This window comes from Marmota flaviventris, chromosome 17, assembly GCF_047511675.1.
Source record: "Marmota flaviventris isolate mMarFla1 chromosome 17, mMarFla1.hap1, whole genome shotgun sequence".
In the NCBI taxonomy this organism is placed as follows: domain Eukaryota; kingdom Metazoa; phylum Chordata; class Mammalia; order Rodentia; family Sciuridae; genus Marmota; species Marmota flaviventris.
Genome location: NC_092514.1, coordinates 32,946,600 through 32,961,238, shown reverse-complemented (window position 1 = coordinate 32,961,238; position 14,639 = coordinate 32,946,600). Strand labels below are relative to the sequence as shown.

The 14,639-nt window shown below is 52.1% G+C and overlaps 1 protein-coding gene across 3 annotated transcripts in view; it reads left to right on the top strand.

Moving 5' to 3' along the window:
- Positions 1–14,639, top strand: part of Abr (ABR activator of RhoGEF and GTPase) — a 189,504-nt gene extending 174,865 nt beyond the window's left edge. For all 3 annotated transcript variants that reach the window (XM_027924429.2, XM_027924431.2, XM_027924432.2), the window contains 7 exons: positions 5,486–5,545; positions 5,783–5,892; positions 6,621–6,760; positions 7,850–7,984; positions 8,839–8,944; positions 11,403–11,550; positions 12,153–14,639. In XM_027924429.2, the coding sequence (XP_027780230.1) occupies positions 5,486–5,545; positions 5,783–5,892; positions 6,621–6,760; positions 7,850–7,984; positions 8,839–8,944; positions 11,403–11,550; positions 12,153–12,242 (789 nt within the window). In that variant the 3' untranslated portion in view covers positions 12,243–14,639. The remainder of the gene's footprint in view (positions 1–5,485; positions 5,546–5,782; positions 5,893–6,620; positions 6,761–7,849; positions 7,985–8,838; positions 8,945–11,402; positions 11,551–12,152) is intronic.

Genomic DNA, 14,639 nt, shown 5'->3' with positions numbered 1-14,639 from the left:
GGGAAGTGTGGGAGCAGGCCCGAGGGGTGGGAGGTTAGGGGTTATGCCAGGAGGCCAAGCTCCTCAGGGCCTCTGGTCCCTGCTGTGGCAGTGATGGGGACAGGGTACTTTAAGGGAAGGGGCTCAGCCTTCAGAGGTGGGGCCTCTGCTTGCTAAAGGCAGCTCAGTGCCTCCCCACCCCCAGCCCTAGAGAACATGATTGTTTATCCTTAGCTGCCCACAGATGGGGCCATCACAGGCTCCTTATAGAAGATTAAAGGGCCTCATGTAAGGACCTTGCAGGAAGGGGAGGCAGCAGAAATCACCCCCAGAAGACCTTGGGCAAGCTGTGTGGTTGAGGGAGTGTGGCGTGATGGACCGTGCAGCCCGGCAGTCAGACTCAGGTTTGAGCGTGGCTCTGTCATCTGCCAGGAGGCAGGAATGGAGACCTCCAGTGGTAAGAGTGGCCCCAAATGCCAAGCAATGGGAGGTGGCCATGAACAGGTGAGGCAAGGACAGTGATGGAGTTCCCTGCCTGGGACTGGGAGGAAGCGCTGAACTGGGGAGCCCCTAGGACGTTACTGAAACAGCTCTGGAGGAATCTCATGTCCAGAGTCTCGGGTCCTCCTGCCCCTACTGTAAATCTGCTTTGGTGCTTCTTGTTCTAAATGGAGGGCCAGTTTGGTCTAAAAAGCGGAGGCAGCCTTTCCCGACTCCTGCAATATTCCAGCAGAGGCCTGGGATCTTTTGCAGGGTTCCTGGTGCTCTCCCAGACACCAGTCCTAAAGGTCAGCTGTTTTTCTCTTTGGGATGGGTCAGAATGTGTGGCCAGGATTCAACCATGGCTAAAGGCAAAGACTAAAAGAACATGACTGGGTTGCCCTTAGTGACGTCCAGCCGTTAATAACTTTCTCCAAGGTATTTTGTGGCCCATTTCTGTCTCCTGCCTGTGCCCACCCTAGGGGAACACACTGCATATGATTACCTGTGGTGTGAAGAGGGGCCTTGGTGGGTCTCCCCAGCCTGACTCTTTGCAACCCCCATCTGTCTCTTTCAAGTGATCTGTTGTCCCCCAGGTATTTGCTCCCCAGGGCCCATGGATGGCCCCTGTCTAGTGGGATTAGGGGGTGAACACTCAGGTGTTCCCCTTCACTGATATCCCAGGGGCTGGCTTCTCCACCCCAAGCACTAATCTAATCAGGAAATAGCAGAGTCCACATTTCCCAGGGGTTATAAATAGTCACAGCGATTCAGGCAGCATCATTTCGCTGGAAAATGTGCCATGTCCCTCTCCGCTCCCCACCCTCCCTTCTCTGTATTTAAATGACATCCTGAAATAGACTTGGTCTCTGAAGGCTGCTGGCCTCCTGGGAGTCTGAGCATCATTGTCAGGGCACTGAGGGGCTGGACAGGCCTTCCTGGGCAGGTACCAGGACCACACCTGCAGCAGGGATCAGGAAGATGGCAGTGGTGGGGACTCACAGAAAACCAGAAAGGGACGCCTTACTCAGGGCTGGCTTCAGAAAGGCTGAGGTATGTGAAATCACAGCAAATGGAGGAGGCAGGCTCTTCATGAGGCAGAGAAGAACCAGGATTCCAGCAGCCTGGGGTTCTCTGGGAGGGCTTTCTGGAAGAGAGAGGCTAGAGTCAGGCCTTAGCGTCAGGAGTTGCTTTTCCTACCTCACATGCTGTCCCAAAACAGAACCACCTGATGGGGAGGGGAGAAATGGGAGTTTGTGCTTGAGGCAACCTGCCAGGCACCAGACCCTGTGCCAGGAGGCCTCATGTCTCCTTTCTGAATAAATTCAGGTGATGGCAGGTGCCATTGTTGCCTGCAGGCCCAGGTGCCTGGTTAAATACAGTGCTCATTATCTTGCAGCTTTATCAGAAAGAGCAGGTCAGGGAGAACTGATTTTGTATCCCAGTTCTCATTCCCTAGCTAATCAGTCCTCGAAGCCTCAGTGTCCTCATCTGTAAAATGGGAAAACAGCTATGAAGGCTTAAACCTCACAGGTTTGTTATGACAGTGAACTGAGATGCTGTGTGTCAAGGGTTTGTTCTAGTGCCAGACTTATGGAAAATTCATCAGATGTAGGCATAGATACCCCCCCACCCCCGAGGAATTTGAGGTTCAAGGAGGTTCAGTGACCTGCTCAGATGCACACAATGGAATAGAAGACCCAGGTCAGCCTGAAACTCCATCCTGCCCTTCCCCTGCTGTGTCCAGATGCTACTCTGGGACTTAGGCAGGGACCACTGGCTCAGTTCATAGCAGCTGCCAGGAAATGCCAGGTCACTTGAAACCAGAGCAAGAGAATGGCTTGAGGTGAATCCAGCCAGGTGGAATTGGCTGAGGGGTATGCTGCTACCCGAAGAGACTTGCCTTCCAAAGGGCTGGACGCAGACCGGGGCTGTAGCTCACTGGTAGAGCACCTGCTGGGTTTGGTCCCCAACACTGCAAAATAAAGGAGGGAGGCTGGTCAGTTCAGAATGTGTCTCCCAAAGGACATGTCTGCCCCAGTCATCTGAGATCCCTCTACTCCCTGTGGTCACTGCTGGGGGACAGAGCTGGGGGCAGACTTGGACCCTATGTTGAAGAACCAGCAGTCTGGATGGGAGGAAGGAACTGCAAGAAGCAACCTGTGCTTCAGGTCTGGGCAGGATTTGGGGGACAAAAGAAGTTAAGCGGGGAGGCAGGTTTCAGGAGAGTGATGCCAAAATCTGGCTTCTGATGGGACCCACTCAGACGCCTGGCCTCGAGCCTTCTGGACCAGAGAGCCTGGGCAACCGCAGGCTGGCTGCTTCACACTACCTTTGTGTTTGAGGAGGTCCTGGGGCCTGGGCTTCCCCCCACACTCCTTTCTCCATTTCCCGTTTTCAATTTCATCCCTCCTCTGGTCAGAGAACTGACTGTTAAGGATGGGACCTGGACCACAGGTGGCCCAGACACAAGGCTTAGGGCCAGCTGGGTGCAGCCCCCTGACCCCCATAGGAGGTTTGGGTGCCTCCTGTCCCCAGCCAGTATGTGGGAGACAGAAGGTAAAAAAGGACTTGACTGACCCAGGTCCAGTTTCCCTCTGTGAAGGTGGTGGCCCGTCGGAGCAGTGGTTCGTCTCTGGGGTATGCAGTGATGTCCCAATGGCTGGCTGAGCAGGGAAAGCTCAAAGGTAATCAGCTGCAGGTCCTCAACGCCCACCTGAGAATGGGCACCTCTCCCCTCTGTAGATGGAAGGCCTGAAGATCAGGCTCCTGTGATGACTTGACCCAGACCCTGGAGGTGACAATAGAGGGGCCACAGAAACGTCAGAGTAGGTGTTGAGAAAACTAAGACTCCAATGGCTGGTTACAAAGCCTTCTAGCCAGGTGTTGTCTAGTTCTTTGCCTTCCACTGCACTGACAAGGGCCTGATTATCGGCTGAGAGGTCATTTAAGATGTTTGAGCCAGACACAATGGTGCACGCCTGTAATCCCAGTGACTCAGGAGGCTGAAGCAGGAGGATCACAAGTTCCAGGCCAGCCTTAGCAACTTACCAAGGCCCTAAGCAACTTAGTGAGAACCTATCTCAAATTAAAATTAAAAAGTAAGGGACTGGGGATGTAATTCAGTGGTAAAGTGCCCCAGGCTCAATTCCTCAGTACCAAAAAAAAAAAAAAAAAAAAGTTTGGGCTAGGGCTTTACCTTAGTGGCAAAAAACTTGCTCAGCGTGTGTGAGGCACTAGGTCCGATCCTCAGCACCACATAAAAATAAAAAAATAAAATAAAGGCATTATGTTCATCTATACCTATAAAAAAATTTTTTTTAAAGTTTGATCAAAGATATATGAGTAATTTAAGGTAAATGACATGTAAAGAGATTAAAGACTTGCTTAACACTGCTGTAATATAACCCTATTTAGCCTCCTCTAGTGACAATGTTTATCATTTACATCCTTTAAAATAAAGACAAAAAAAAAAATGTGAACAGAGTCGGTGCTAACCCCCATTTTACTCTAGCAAAAAATAATATCTGTAGAGATCTGTGCCCCAACGTAGGAGAGGTGTCCTGTCTATCTCATTCAGAGATAAAAGTCCACCATAGTGTTAACCTGGCTGCTTGGTACTTATTAAAATGTGGGATGTGTTGGTTTATTTTTATTAGTGTGCACTGCTCATCATGGTAATAACAGGTCCAGAATATGTTTTATGTATTCAGAGCCTTGTGGTCTCGGGAAATTTTTCATTTCAATGTATAGGTATATTTTGGGAGCAAATGATAATATGGCAATGAGTAAAAGGTTTGAAAATATTAAAATATAAACTAGGAGGAACCCTTTAAGGAGAAATGGAACAGCGATTCTGCAAGGGAACAAAGAGCTTGCTCATGTGTTTTTAAGTGGAGGATGGTGGGTATCAGATCGTTACAGTAATTAGATTCTACTGTATACATTTAAAGCATGATGTAATGGTTTTATTTTAAGCTGTCAATATTTACATTATTCTGGAAATCACATTCTTTGCAGCAATTTGAACTTGCCTTAGAAATGTTGAGATGACTTAAAAATGTGCTCCAGAGCACATTGCTTTTCAAAATTATTTTGTGGGTGCACAAACCACTGAGTTTGAAGGCCACTGAATTAGAGGAAGGGAGTTCTGAACAGTCCCAGTGTGGGATATCGGTGACCCTTTCCTGGCACTTACTCCTGCCTGGAGCTCCAGCCCAGGTCTGGGAACTTCCCTATAGAGAGTTCGCCTGTTTGGGAGCCAATCCCTTAACCTGTTATCTCATCGCAACAGTCCAGTGAGGCAGGTTCTGGTACTGGCTGCCCCATACAGACGAAGCTTAGCCCAGGCTCCACTATAGCAAGCTACGGAGCAGGGATTCAAACCCATTTGGTGTTCCGATATGCACGGGCCAAGGTCTAGATCTTCTCTGACGACTTCAGCTCAAATGGCTGAGGAAGTTATTTACTTCTTGTGACCTTCAGTTGCTGCATCTGTGAAATGGACTGATAAAATCCATTTCCCAGCATGGTGACCAGGAGTCAGTGTGATGTGATGGGCAAAAGTGACTAATAGAGGATCCTCACCTCCATGGGGTCCGGAGGTCCTTCAACAGCCATAGCTGGGAGGGGCATGAGGGCTGGAGCCACCTGAAGTTTGAAGGTTGATTTCAAGATTTCAAGATGAGCATTAAGGTGGCATTATTATTATTATTATTATTATTATTATTATTATTATTGGAATTGAACACAGGGATGCTCTACCACTAAGTCACATAGCAGACATTTTTATTTTTTTTATTCTGAGACGGGATCATGCTGAGTTGCTGAGGCTAAACCTCCTGCCTCAACCTCCTGAGTTGCTGGAATTCAGGTGTACACTACCATGCCTGGCAAGCATCAAGGTTCCGCTTTCCTAACCATTGCTGGCTGGTGAGCAGTTGCCACCTAGCAGGAAGAGTACTGACTTGGTTTCTGAGCTGTCCCCACTCCCTCCCTCACAGCCCCTCTCTTTTTCTCTCTGCAGTTGGATCCACAAACTGTAGAAACCAAGAACTGGCACACAGATGTGATTGAGATGAATGGGGTGAGTTCCTGGGGATAGGAAGTGTCTGGCGCCCCCTCCCCTAGCCCAGCTGGGGCTCTCCCCTCTGTCCATGCCTTTCCCACTCCTACCTGGGGGTGGGTGGAGATGGAGCCCTGGGAGGTAGGGCTGCTGCACTCCTGCGGGGCTGGGGGGGGGAACCCCTGTGTTTTGGAGGCAGTCCATGGACACTTATGCCTTCGGGAGACTAATGCCTGCCCTGACTCATCCCCCAACCAGATCAAAGTGGAATTCTCCATGAAATTCACCAGCCGGGACATGAGCCTGAAGAGGACCCCATCCAAAAAGCAGACCGGCGTCTTTGGGGTGAAGATCAGTGTGGTGACTAAGTAGGTGCTGCTTTGGAGTCCAAGTGCTGGGACTAGCACTCGGGTCCCTACCAGCCCTGGCCTCCCAGCCCCCCTGCCTATGCCAGCACTTAATCAATCACCCCCAGGTCAATAGTCACAGATGGCTTGTTTGGAAGCCAAAAGTGGCCTGCAGAGGTGTGTTCTCTGGGTGACACAATACTTTAGAAATAAGTGAGCCAGCACGGAAACACTGGAGGATCTCATGGGGAAAATACCAGACTGGTTGATGACTGCAGGCCACCCTTGAGCTTGGAGGCCGGGAGCAGCTGCCGCTCAGGAAAGGGCTGTGTGCCTCAGGTCATACTGTTCCACTGTGCCACTCATCTTCAGGCCCTGAACCACCTCTTTGTGTAGACTGCTTTTTCTTCCAGGTCTAGGAATTGAACCCAGGGCCTTAGGCATTCTAGGCAAGCACTCTGCAACTGAGCTGTACCCCCACCCCCACCCCCCACCATAAGCATTTGAATCTCAGGGAACATTCTTTCTTAGGGTCTTTGGGCATCTCCCAGAACTTTCTTTCACCTGTGCCCTTGCTCAAGAGGCAGGCCTTGGTGGGCTGTGTAGGGTGGGGTGGCACGGCCTCTTCCTTAACCCTTTCCTTCCCTCCAGCCCTTATCCTAGCGGCCAAGGTATGCTGGGGCGGGTGGGACGGTGCAGTTGGCACTGGGAGGCTCCCTCCATCCTCCCTTTGCATCCTCTGCCCGCAGGCGGGAGCGCTCCAAGGTGCCCTACATCGTGCGGCAGTGTGTGGAAGAGGTGGAGAAGAGGGGCATCGAGGAGGTTGGCATCTACCGGATATCAGGAGTGGCCACGGACATCCAGGCACTGAAAGCTGTCTTTGATGCCAGTGAGTCTGGGAGGCCCAGCTGGTACGGTGGGTAGGAAGGTTCACTGGACCAGGAGGCCTTCTGCATGGAGGGGTCTGGATCCGATGGAAGGGCAGCCTTGGCCTGTGACGTGCACACAGTCCACCATGGCACAGCGCAGGCTGTCTCTGAGTCCTTGTGGCCAGCCTGCTTCTGCTTTTTCTCATGTAATCTGCATTTTCTCAGTCTCAAATCCACTGCTACAGATAAGAACATGGACAGATCTCAGAGAAGCCAAGTCACTTGCTCAGGGTTACCGGCCTGTAGGTTTCCTGCCTGGGTTTAAACTCAGAGTTTTGTACTCCAGACTCTGTTCCTGGCTTCTGTGCTTGTTGCCTAGTGCCTAGAGGGCTGCAGGGAGATCACAGAGCCATGGCCTGAGCTGGCCTCCCTCATGTCTCCAGGCCCTGGTGTCCTGTGGGACAGTTCTGCCTCTGCATGAGCCCCTTGGTGTGGTATGGGTGGGGTTTGGCCCTCTGGTTTCCCTATTCAGCTGGGTCAGGCTACAGTTGCGTCACCATACCCAGCGGTCAAGAAGCCTAAACTGGACCAGCAGCCATGAGTCCAGGTGGAGAGGGGCCCATGGGGGAAGCCTGGGGTAGAAGATAGGACCCAGGTCAGGAACGTTCTGGCACATGGCTCCCCTGTACAACCTAGAAGCTGAGATTTTGTCAGAACATGATTTTAGGTGTGAAAAATGAAGTGCCTTCCACAGAAGAGATCAGTCGGGGGGAGATTCCAGTTGGGAAGGAGGCTGCCTGCCACATGGTATGATTGTGGCTCTAGGACTCTGGATGATAAGTTATTCTCCCTCCCCTCCTTTCCTGGGAAGCCATGGCAGACAGAACCTAGCCTGTCTCTCTGTCTCCCCCACCCCAGTCAACAGAGCTTGCTCACAGATCCTGTGGGTACTACCTATGTCCTACCTTTCTGGGGGAAGTCAGAGGCAGAGAAGTGGGTGGTGGTCTGTCTTGGGACAGTCCCTGTGGGGCTGGAAAGGGCTAAAGGCTGGATGTGGGGGAGAGGGATGACTTGGAGGCCAGTCCCTGACCTTTCCCCCTCCCCTATAGATAACAAGGACATCCTGTTAATGCTGAGTGACATGGACATCAATGCCATTGCTGGCACCCTCAAGCTGTATTTCCGGGAACTGCCTGAGCCTCTCCTCACAGACCGACTTTACCCAGCCTTTATGGAAGGCATCGGTGAGGCTCCTGGGTCTTGAGGCTGGACTGGGCTGAGCCGGGCCTTCCTGACCAGTGAAGTAAAGAGCAAGGGACTGTGGCCTCCCTTGCTCGTTGGCCTGTCCATTGCACCAGCTGGCTATATGGCTGCTGGGCCTGGTGCAGAGGCTGGGGCCTCTCTGGCCTGCCTCTCTTCCCTCACGTCCCCATGGGCAGCCCTCCATTTGTCCTCTTTGCACACTGACCTGCTTGCTTGAAACCAGAGATATCTAGGGAAGACTGCCCTGAGGTGAGCAGTCAGAAGCCAGCAACCCGGAGCCAAGGAAGAGGCTGGTGTGAGCCAGAAGGCACTGGGGACAGCTTGTGCTGTGTTTTCCAGGGCTGCTCTCTCCTCGCCTCTGCTGAGGGCAGGGCTCTTGCCTCCACCTGCTTGGGCCAGATCCAGGCTTGGTGCATCCTTCCTGTTCTTCCTTCTCCTGGGGCAGGCAGGGTGTTGGCCCCTGGGGGGTGAGGACCCCTGGGGGAGAGGTGGTTAATAGAACATCCCCACCCCTGGCAGAACTGCCACCATTGGCTTGAACCTAGCATATAGACTGGGAGTGGAGTGGCACTGGGGACAAAGATTTGTGTAGGAGGGATGGAAAGGGACTGCTCTCACCAGCCTGCCTTCTGGCCTAGTCACCAGTCATGGGAGGGCCTCCTGGAGGAACCTGCTGCTAACAGACCACCCAGATGCCAGGCCTCCCCTATGGGATCTACTCCCCTGAACACCAGCAGCCTGGATTTGTCCGGGTCTCACAGCCTGGTGGCCACAGGAGCTCTGGCAAGGGGTTCTCTAGGAACCAAGCCCTGCTCTAGCCCCTCTTTCCCCACAGCCCTGTCAGACCCTGCCGCCAAGGAGAACTGCATGATGCACCTGCTCCGCTCCCTGCCCGACCCCAACCTCATCACCTTCCTCTTCCTGCTGGAACACTTGAAAAGGTAATGAGACCGGTCTTCAAAGGGGAGGGCCAGAGACCCAAGGCAGCCCCACATGTCCCGCTAGGGGACCCCATCTTCTCAGCACCTCCTAGTGGGTACTGGCTTCTATTAGGCCACCCACAACAGTGCAAGAGTTTGCTTTTCAACTTCCTGCACACACAGCTTGTTTTGGGAAATACGTGGGTCCTAACAAAGGCCTCAGGCACTGGCCATGAAGTGCTCAGAATGGTAAGACTAGAGCTGTGGGCTGTCGGAGAACTTTACAATTAATGGGCCTCAACCTGTCAGTTAGTTTTAGCATTTTTTAAGTGAATAGAAAGGGCAGCATCAGGGTACACTGCAGCAGGAAGTGTAAGTGCCATTTTGTTCAGTTACTATAGACGTGTGTATACTGGGTTGCATCATAAAATGTGTTTGTTTTTTTGAGTCGGTTGAGTTTGAAACCCACTGGTCTCCACTGATGCCTCATTTAATAGACAGGGAAAGCGATTCCCCAAGCCCATAGGGACTTGCTTAGGTTAGCTACAGATCTGTGCCTAGCACCTACATTTTCCTAAACTAAGTCCCTTCTCAACTTCCCTGGTTAGGGCAAACCAAGCTGGTGCTGCCTCAGGGTTCAGAATTAGAAGTTAGCCATAAAGTGTCCTTGAATCACCTGAATTACTTTTGAGCCCAGGATTAATTCAGGCATGGGTGAGGAAGAGATGTCACTAGGTGTCCCTTTTTTTGGTGGTGGTAGGGTACTGTGGCTTGAATTTAGGCATGCTAAACCACTGAGTCACATCTCCAGCCCTTCTAAATTTTTTTGTTTGTTATTAGAGCTTTATAGCTATACATAGTAGTTTAAAGTACTTTAGGTGTCCTTTATTTATTTTTTTTAAAGAGAATTTTTTAGTTATCGGCGGATACAACATCTTTGTTTTGTATGTGGTGCTGAGGATCGAACCCGGGCCGCACGCATGCCAGGCGAGCGCGCTACCGCTTGAGCCACATCCCCAGCCCCTTTAGGTGTCCTTTAAATCAACTTGCCAGCCACAACCAGGGAGCCCTGAGAGGGCCTCTCTGTGGACCAGCACCCTCGCCCCCTGAGCTTTCCCACCCTCAGGCCCAGGCGCCTGCTGCAGTGCAGCCAGGCCAGGCTCTGGAGGGAGGGAGACCTGGATGTGCCTGGGGCTGGTGTCTTGTTTTTCCCATTATGAGACATTTTCCCTCTGGTTTGGCCAGAACCAAAGCCTCAACCAATTCCCAAATAGTTTGACGAGTGTTGTGGGGAGGATGCACAGAGGAGGAGTAGGAGGGGAAAATTCATTAGGTTTTTTGCCCTGGGAATCGGGCACAGTCTGTTCCCACATCTGGGCCTCTGGCTCTGTGTGTGTGGGGGGGGGGGGGGGTACACGCGCATGCGCACATGGAGCACTGCCCGCTGCACAGTTGTCTGCTAGCATTGCAATGTTTGCCTGTTTCCAAAACAGCAGGAACATCTATGGCTCCTGCCCAGAGGGTGGGAACTATATGGTGTCAGAAGGAGGCAGTGAGGGACATTGTCTGGGGTTGGTCTGTCTCAACCCCAGAAACACTTCCTAGAACAGTGGAGGCCCAGCGCTTCTCGGTGTGTTTGGTGATATTAGGCTTTCTTGGACACCGGGCACAGATGGCAACTCCTGCTGGCATCCAAGGGAAGATCTACAGCATCTGGCCTATTATGCAAGAGAAGCAGGAAAGATCCAAAGGGAGGCAGCCTTGAGGTCCCTAGAGCAGCAGGGAGGAGGGCCCTGGGCTCCTACTGGAGTTAGGGCTGCTTCTGCCCCAGCACAGCAGGCAGAACCTAGGTCTGATTACAGCTAATTAGCTGCAGGCTCTCCCCACCTTGCCCCCTGCTCCTCCCACTGACTCTTCCTGCACCAGTCCCCACAGCTAGATTGTTGGATCACGGGTAAAGAGCAGAATGGTTGAGAGCATGGGTTCTTGGGCAGACTGCCCCGATTTAGATCCCAGCTGTCTGCACTTGCTAAGTATGTGACTGTGGACAAGTCACTTAACCTTTCTGTATTTCAGTTTCTTCATCTCTATAATGGGAATGATAATAATAATAGTACCCACCTCAAAGCACCTTAGCAAGTATGTGCTATTGCAGGAGAAGTTCTTAGATCAGTAACATTTTCTCTAAGGCAGGGGAGTTGGAGTAGATGGCTGTGAGTCTTTCTGGCCCTGGCAGTTTACCATCAGGTCAGCGATGGCCTAGAAGCTGGGAATCTGTCACAGCAATATACGGAGACATAGCTGGGCACTGATCCTTTGGCTTAGTGCATTCCCACCAGCAGGTCTCTACTCTAAAAAGACGGAGGCAAGATGTCCTCCAGGAGTCCTTCCAGGAGTTCCTGGAGCTTAAGGCCAAGGGCCCTACATCTCCAAGTAGCCGCTGGGGAGTGAATTCTGATCTCCCTGCTCTTTCTTTCAGGGTTGCCGAGAAGGAGCCCATTAACAAAATGTCGCTTCACAACCTGGCCACCGTGTTTGGCCCCACGTTACTGAGACCCTCAGAAGTGGAGAGCAAAGCACATCTCACATCGGCTGCAGACATCTGGTCCCATGATGTCATGGCACAGGTACCTCAGCACTGCCCAGGTGGAGGGGTAGCGAAAACAGCTAAGTCTCCACACCTCTCTCCTCCTGGGCAGCTGGTGTATATGACGCCACCAGGAAGGCAGGGCTGTGGACAGTCCTGCCCTTCCCAGGCCAAAACATGTGAGCTAGACAAGGGCCCAGAGAATATCTGTCCTAGGTGCTGCCTGCTTTCCTGGGAGGGCCTCAGTCTCAGAAAACAAGCCCAGGAATATAGGAGAATCCTGGGATTTCTATCAGGGGCAGGAGGCTTCCCTGAGACACAGACCAGATCAGGGCAGAGATGCCAAGCTGACCTCAGGCCCAGGTTTGACCTTATGACTGAGGTTGGGGAAGTGGCTCTAGACTCCCCACCCTCTGTCCTGCAGCGCCCTCTAGTGCTATAATGGACGAACACACCTGGGTTTCAAAGGAAGGTGTGGCTTTCAGGAAGTGGCCAAAGCCATCCTTGGGAGGGCAGGGGGCAACACAGACTCCCCCCACCACCCCCCGTCCTCCGCCCAGGGACCTTTTCTTCTCAACAGATCAGATGAGGAGGGCCAGGAAGACAAGGACTCCAACCTTAGTCTCTCCTGTCTCCCCACAGGTGCAGGTCCTCCTCTACTACCTGCAGCACCCCCCCATCTCCTTTGCAGAACTGAAGCGGAACACACTGTACTTTTCCACTGATGTGTAGCCCGAGGAGGGGTGGCTGTGGGGGGTGGCCAGAGCCAGCCCCTCCAGCCAGAGCCCAACACAGACTTGAAAGACTGCAATAGAAACTCCCCAGCCCAGCACTCCAGACTCCAAGGGAAGCCAACTTCCAAGAACTGGAATATGTGCATCTTTTGTGCCACCTTGTACAAAGCCAGCTGACCAGCCCCCGGCCTCACCGCCAACCCCGGCTCCTGCCCTCTGTACCTCTAGTTGTGTCTAATGCTCCGTGCTGTTTGGGAATTGTTTAATGTCTATCTGTCATGCAGAAAAGGTAGTGACCGACCATGTGTGGGCACACAGCCTGCTTTATTCTTTCATTTCCCCCAAGCCTTTCTTTCCTCCTGAGTCCAGTCCAAGGGCTTTTATTTGGCACTCTGTAGCTGCCACCAGCTTCTCCTTTCTTGGCCCTGCTCCTAGACTGTAGCCTCCCCTCAGTGTCCTCCACCCTTGCCTCTGTCCCAGCCCGCCACATGCATGTGCAGCTTCAGTTTTTGCTCCAAACACCTGGAAAGTTCTGCAGAGGTCCTGGGCAGCAGTGGTGGCCTATCCAATGCACTGCCCTGGGCCTCTCCCCACCCTCCACTGTGGGAGCACACCTGCTTGCCTTGCTGCCTGTGCAAATGTTGGACAAGGAGACAGACTCACACTAATCCCACGCTTTAGCACAGAGCTGGAGGGCTGATTTCTGGGGTTTGTCTGCTCTGTCTCCTGCTTAGCAGTGAGGCGTCTTTGACTGTTTCTTCTACTGCTGAATTTTCAGTTTTTTCCCCCTGGAGTTCTATTTCCTTTGAGTATAAAGACCCACAAGTGACCTGCTATCAAGAGAGCCAGAGGGTCAGGAAGGCGTCCGGGGAGGTAGGAGAGTCCAGGCTGCTGAGGAAACAAGCCAGGTGGAACAGTCAGCACTGGCCTGAGTTGCGGGGAAGCTGCACTTGGCAGTGAGTTACAGAGGCTTTCCTGATGGAGCCAGGCTTCCTGGAGGGCAACTTCTGTGGCTGGTGCAGGTGTCCAGAAGCATGCAGGCTCCATCTTGGAGGCTGCCTGGCACCTCACATACCTCGTGGTACTTTTGCCTTAGATTTTACACTCTCCACAGCCGAGCACTGCCACGGGGCAGCCCCAACTGCCACGTGCGCTCCAGACCCTGGGAAAGGAAGGCACAATCCAGCAGTTGCCAGCCATCACGGTGCTGCCCTTGCCCCAGCTTCTAGATGCAGCTTTGTGGATGAACTCTGGAAACTCCCAGAAATTAGAGGATGAAGAATCACAGGCACCTGCCTCTCTTGGGACTGGGTTTTGCTGGGGAACCTCATTGTTGACACTGCAGGGGATCAAGAGGTGCCATTCCCAACTTTGAGACCCATTGCTCAGTACTGGAAAGGAGTAATATTTATTCCCAAAGTGCCAGCAAAAGGGGCTTGAACCTTTGCACAACTCCCTGGCTTTTCTATGTGCCAGCGGCCATTCTAGGCTCTTAGGATTAGGGAAAACAGCTCCCACTGCTCGTGCTCAGGGGTAAGTCTAAAGGGTTTGTTGGCCCTGAAGCAGGAGTACTTGCTTGGAGAGAGGCAGGGGCCTTCCTGATCTACTTTATACCTGTCGCCAGTGGAACAGTATACTCTTCACGCTGGAATAGGGAAATGCTGACCATTCAGCTGCCTGTTAGCAGCTTAGCAAGGAGCCCTGCTCCCTGGGGCAAGTGAAGGAAAAGATCCCACCATCTGACCATTCCTGAAGTCTCCGCTTGGCACTTGTTGGTATGTGGTATGGAAGATTCTTGCTTCCAGAAGATTGTCAGTTACAAATTAGAGGCCCAGCTAGAGTTAATTACAGCCCAAATGGGTGTCTCCTGCCTCCCCCAAATACAGAATGTTTGCTTTTCAGTGTCAGACAGCTACTGCAGCCCCCAGCTTGCTTAGGCAATATGAGAACAGGAAGGCTGGAAGAGCTGAGAAATGCAAAAGGCTTATAATATTTATAAATTCCACTGAGTGGGGAGGGTCGGGTGCCAGACATGGACTAAGCTGCACCGAGGAAATAAATACCTGGTGGGTTCTCCTGAGCCAGGGACTGCAGCCCAGAACCCCCAGTCACTGTACTTAGCAGGGCAGCCTGTGCCAACAGGACTCGAAGGGACAGGCTACAGGAGTCCCAGGGATGCCTGTCCTTGCTGGGCAATGGGTGAGGGCTGCCAGTTTTGCTGATAGAGGTAGGATGGGACCCTTCATTAATATTTGACTTTAATAAGTTGGTAAGGATATATTTTTTTGTCTCTGTTCTGTTTCAATTTATGTAGATTATTATAAATTGATGTAAACCATGTGAAAGGAAAATGTTAATAAAAAAATGCAAAGCCCCAACATTTGCACAAAACTCA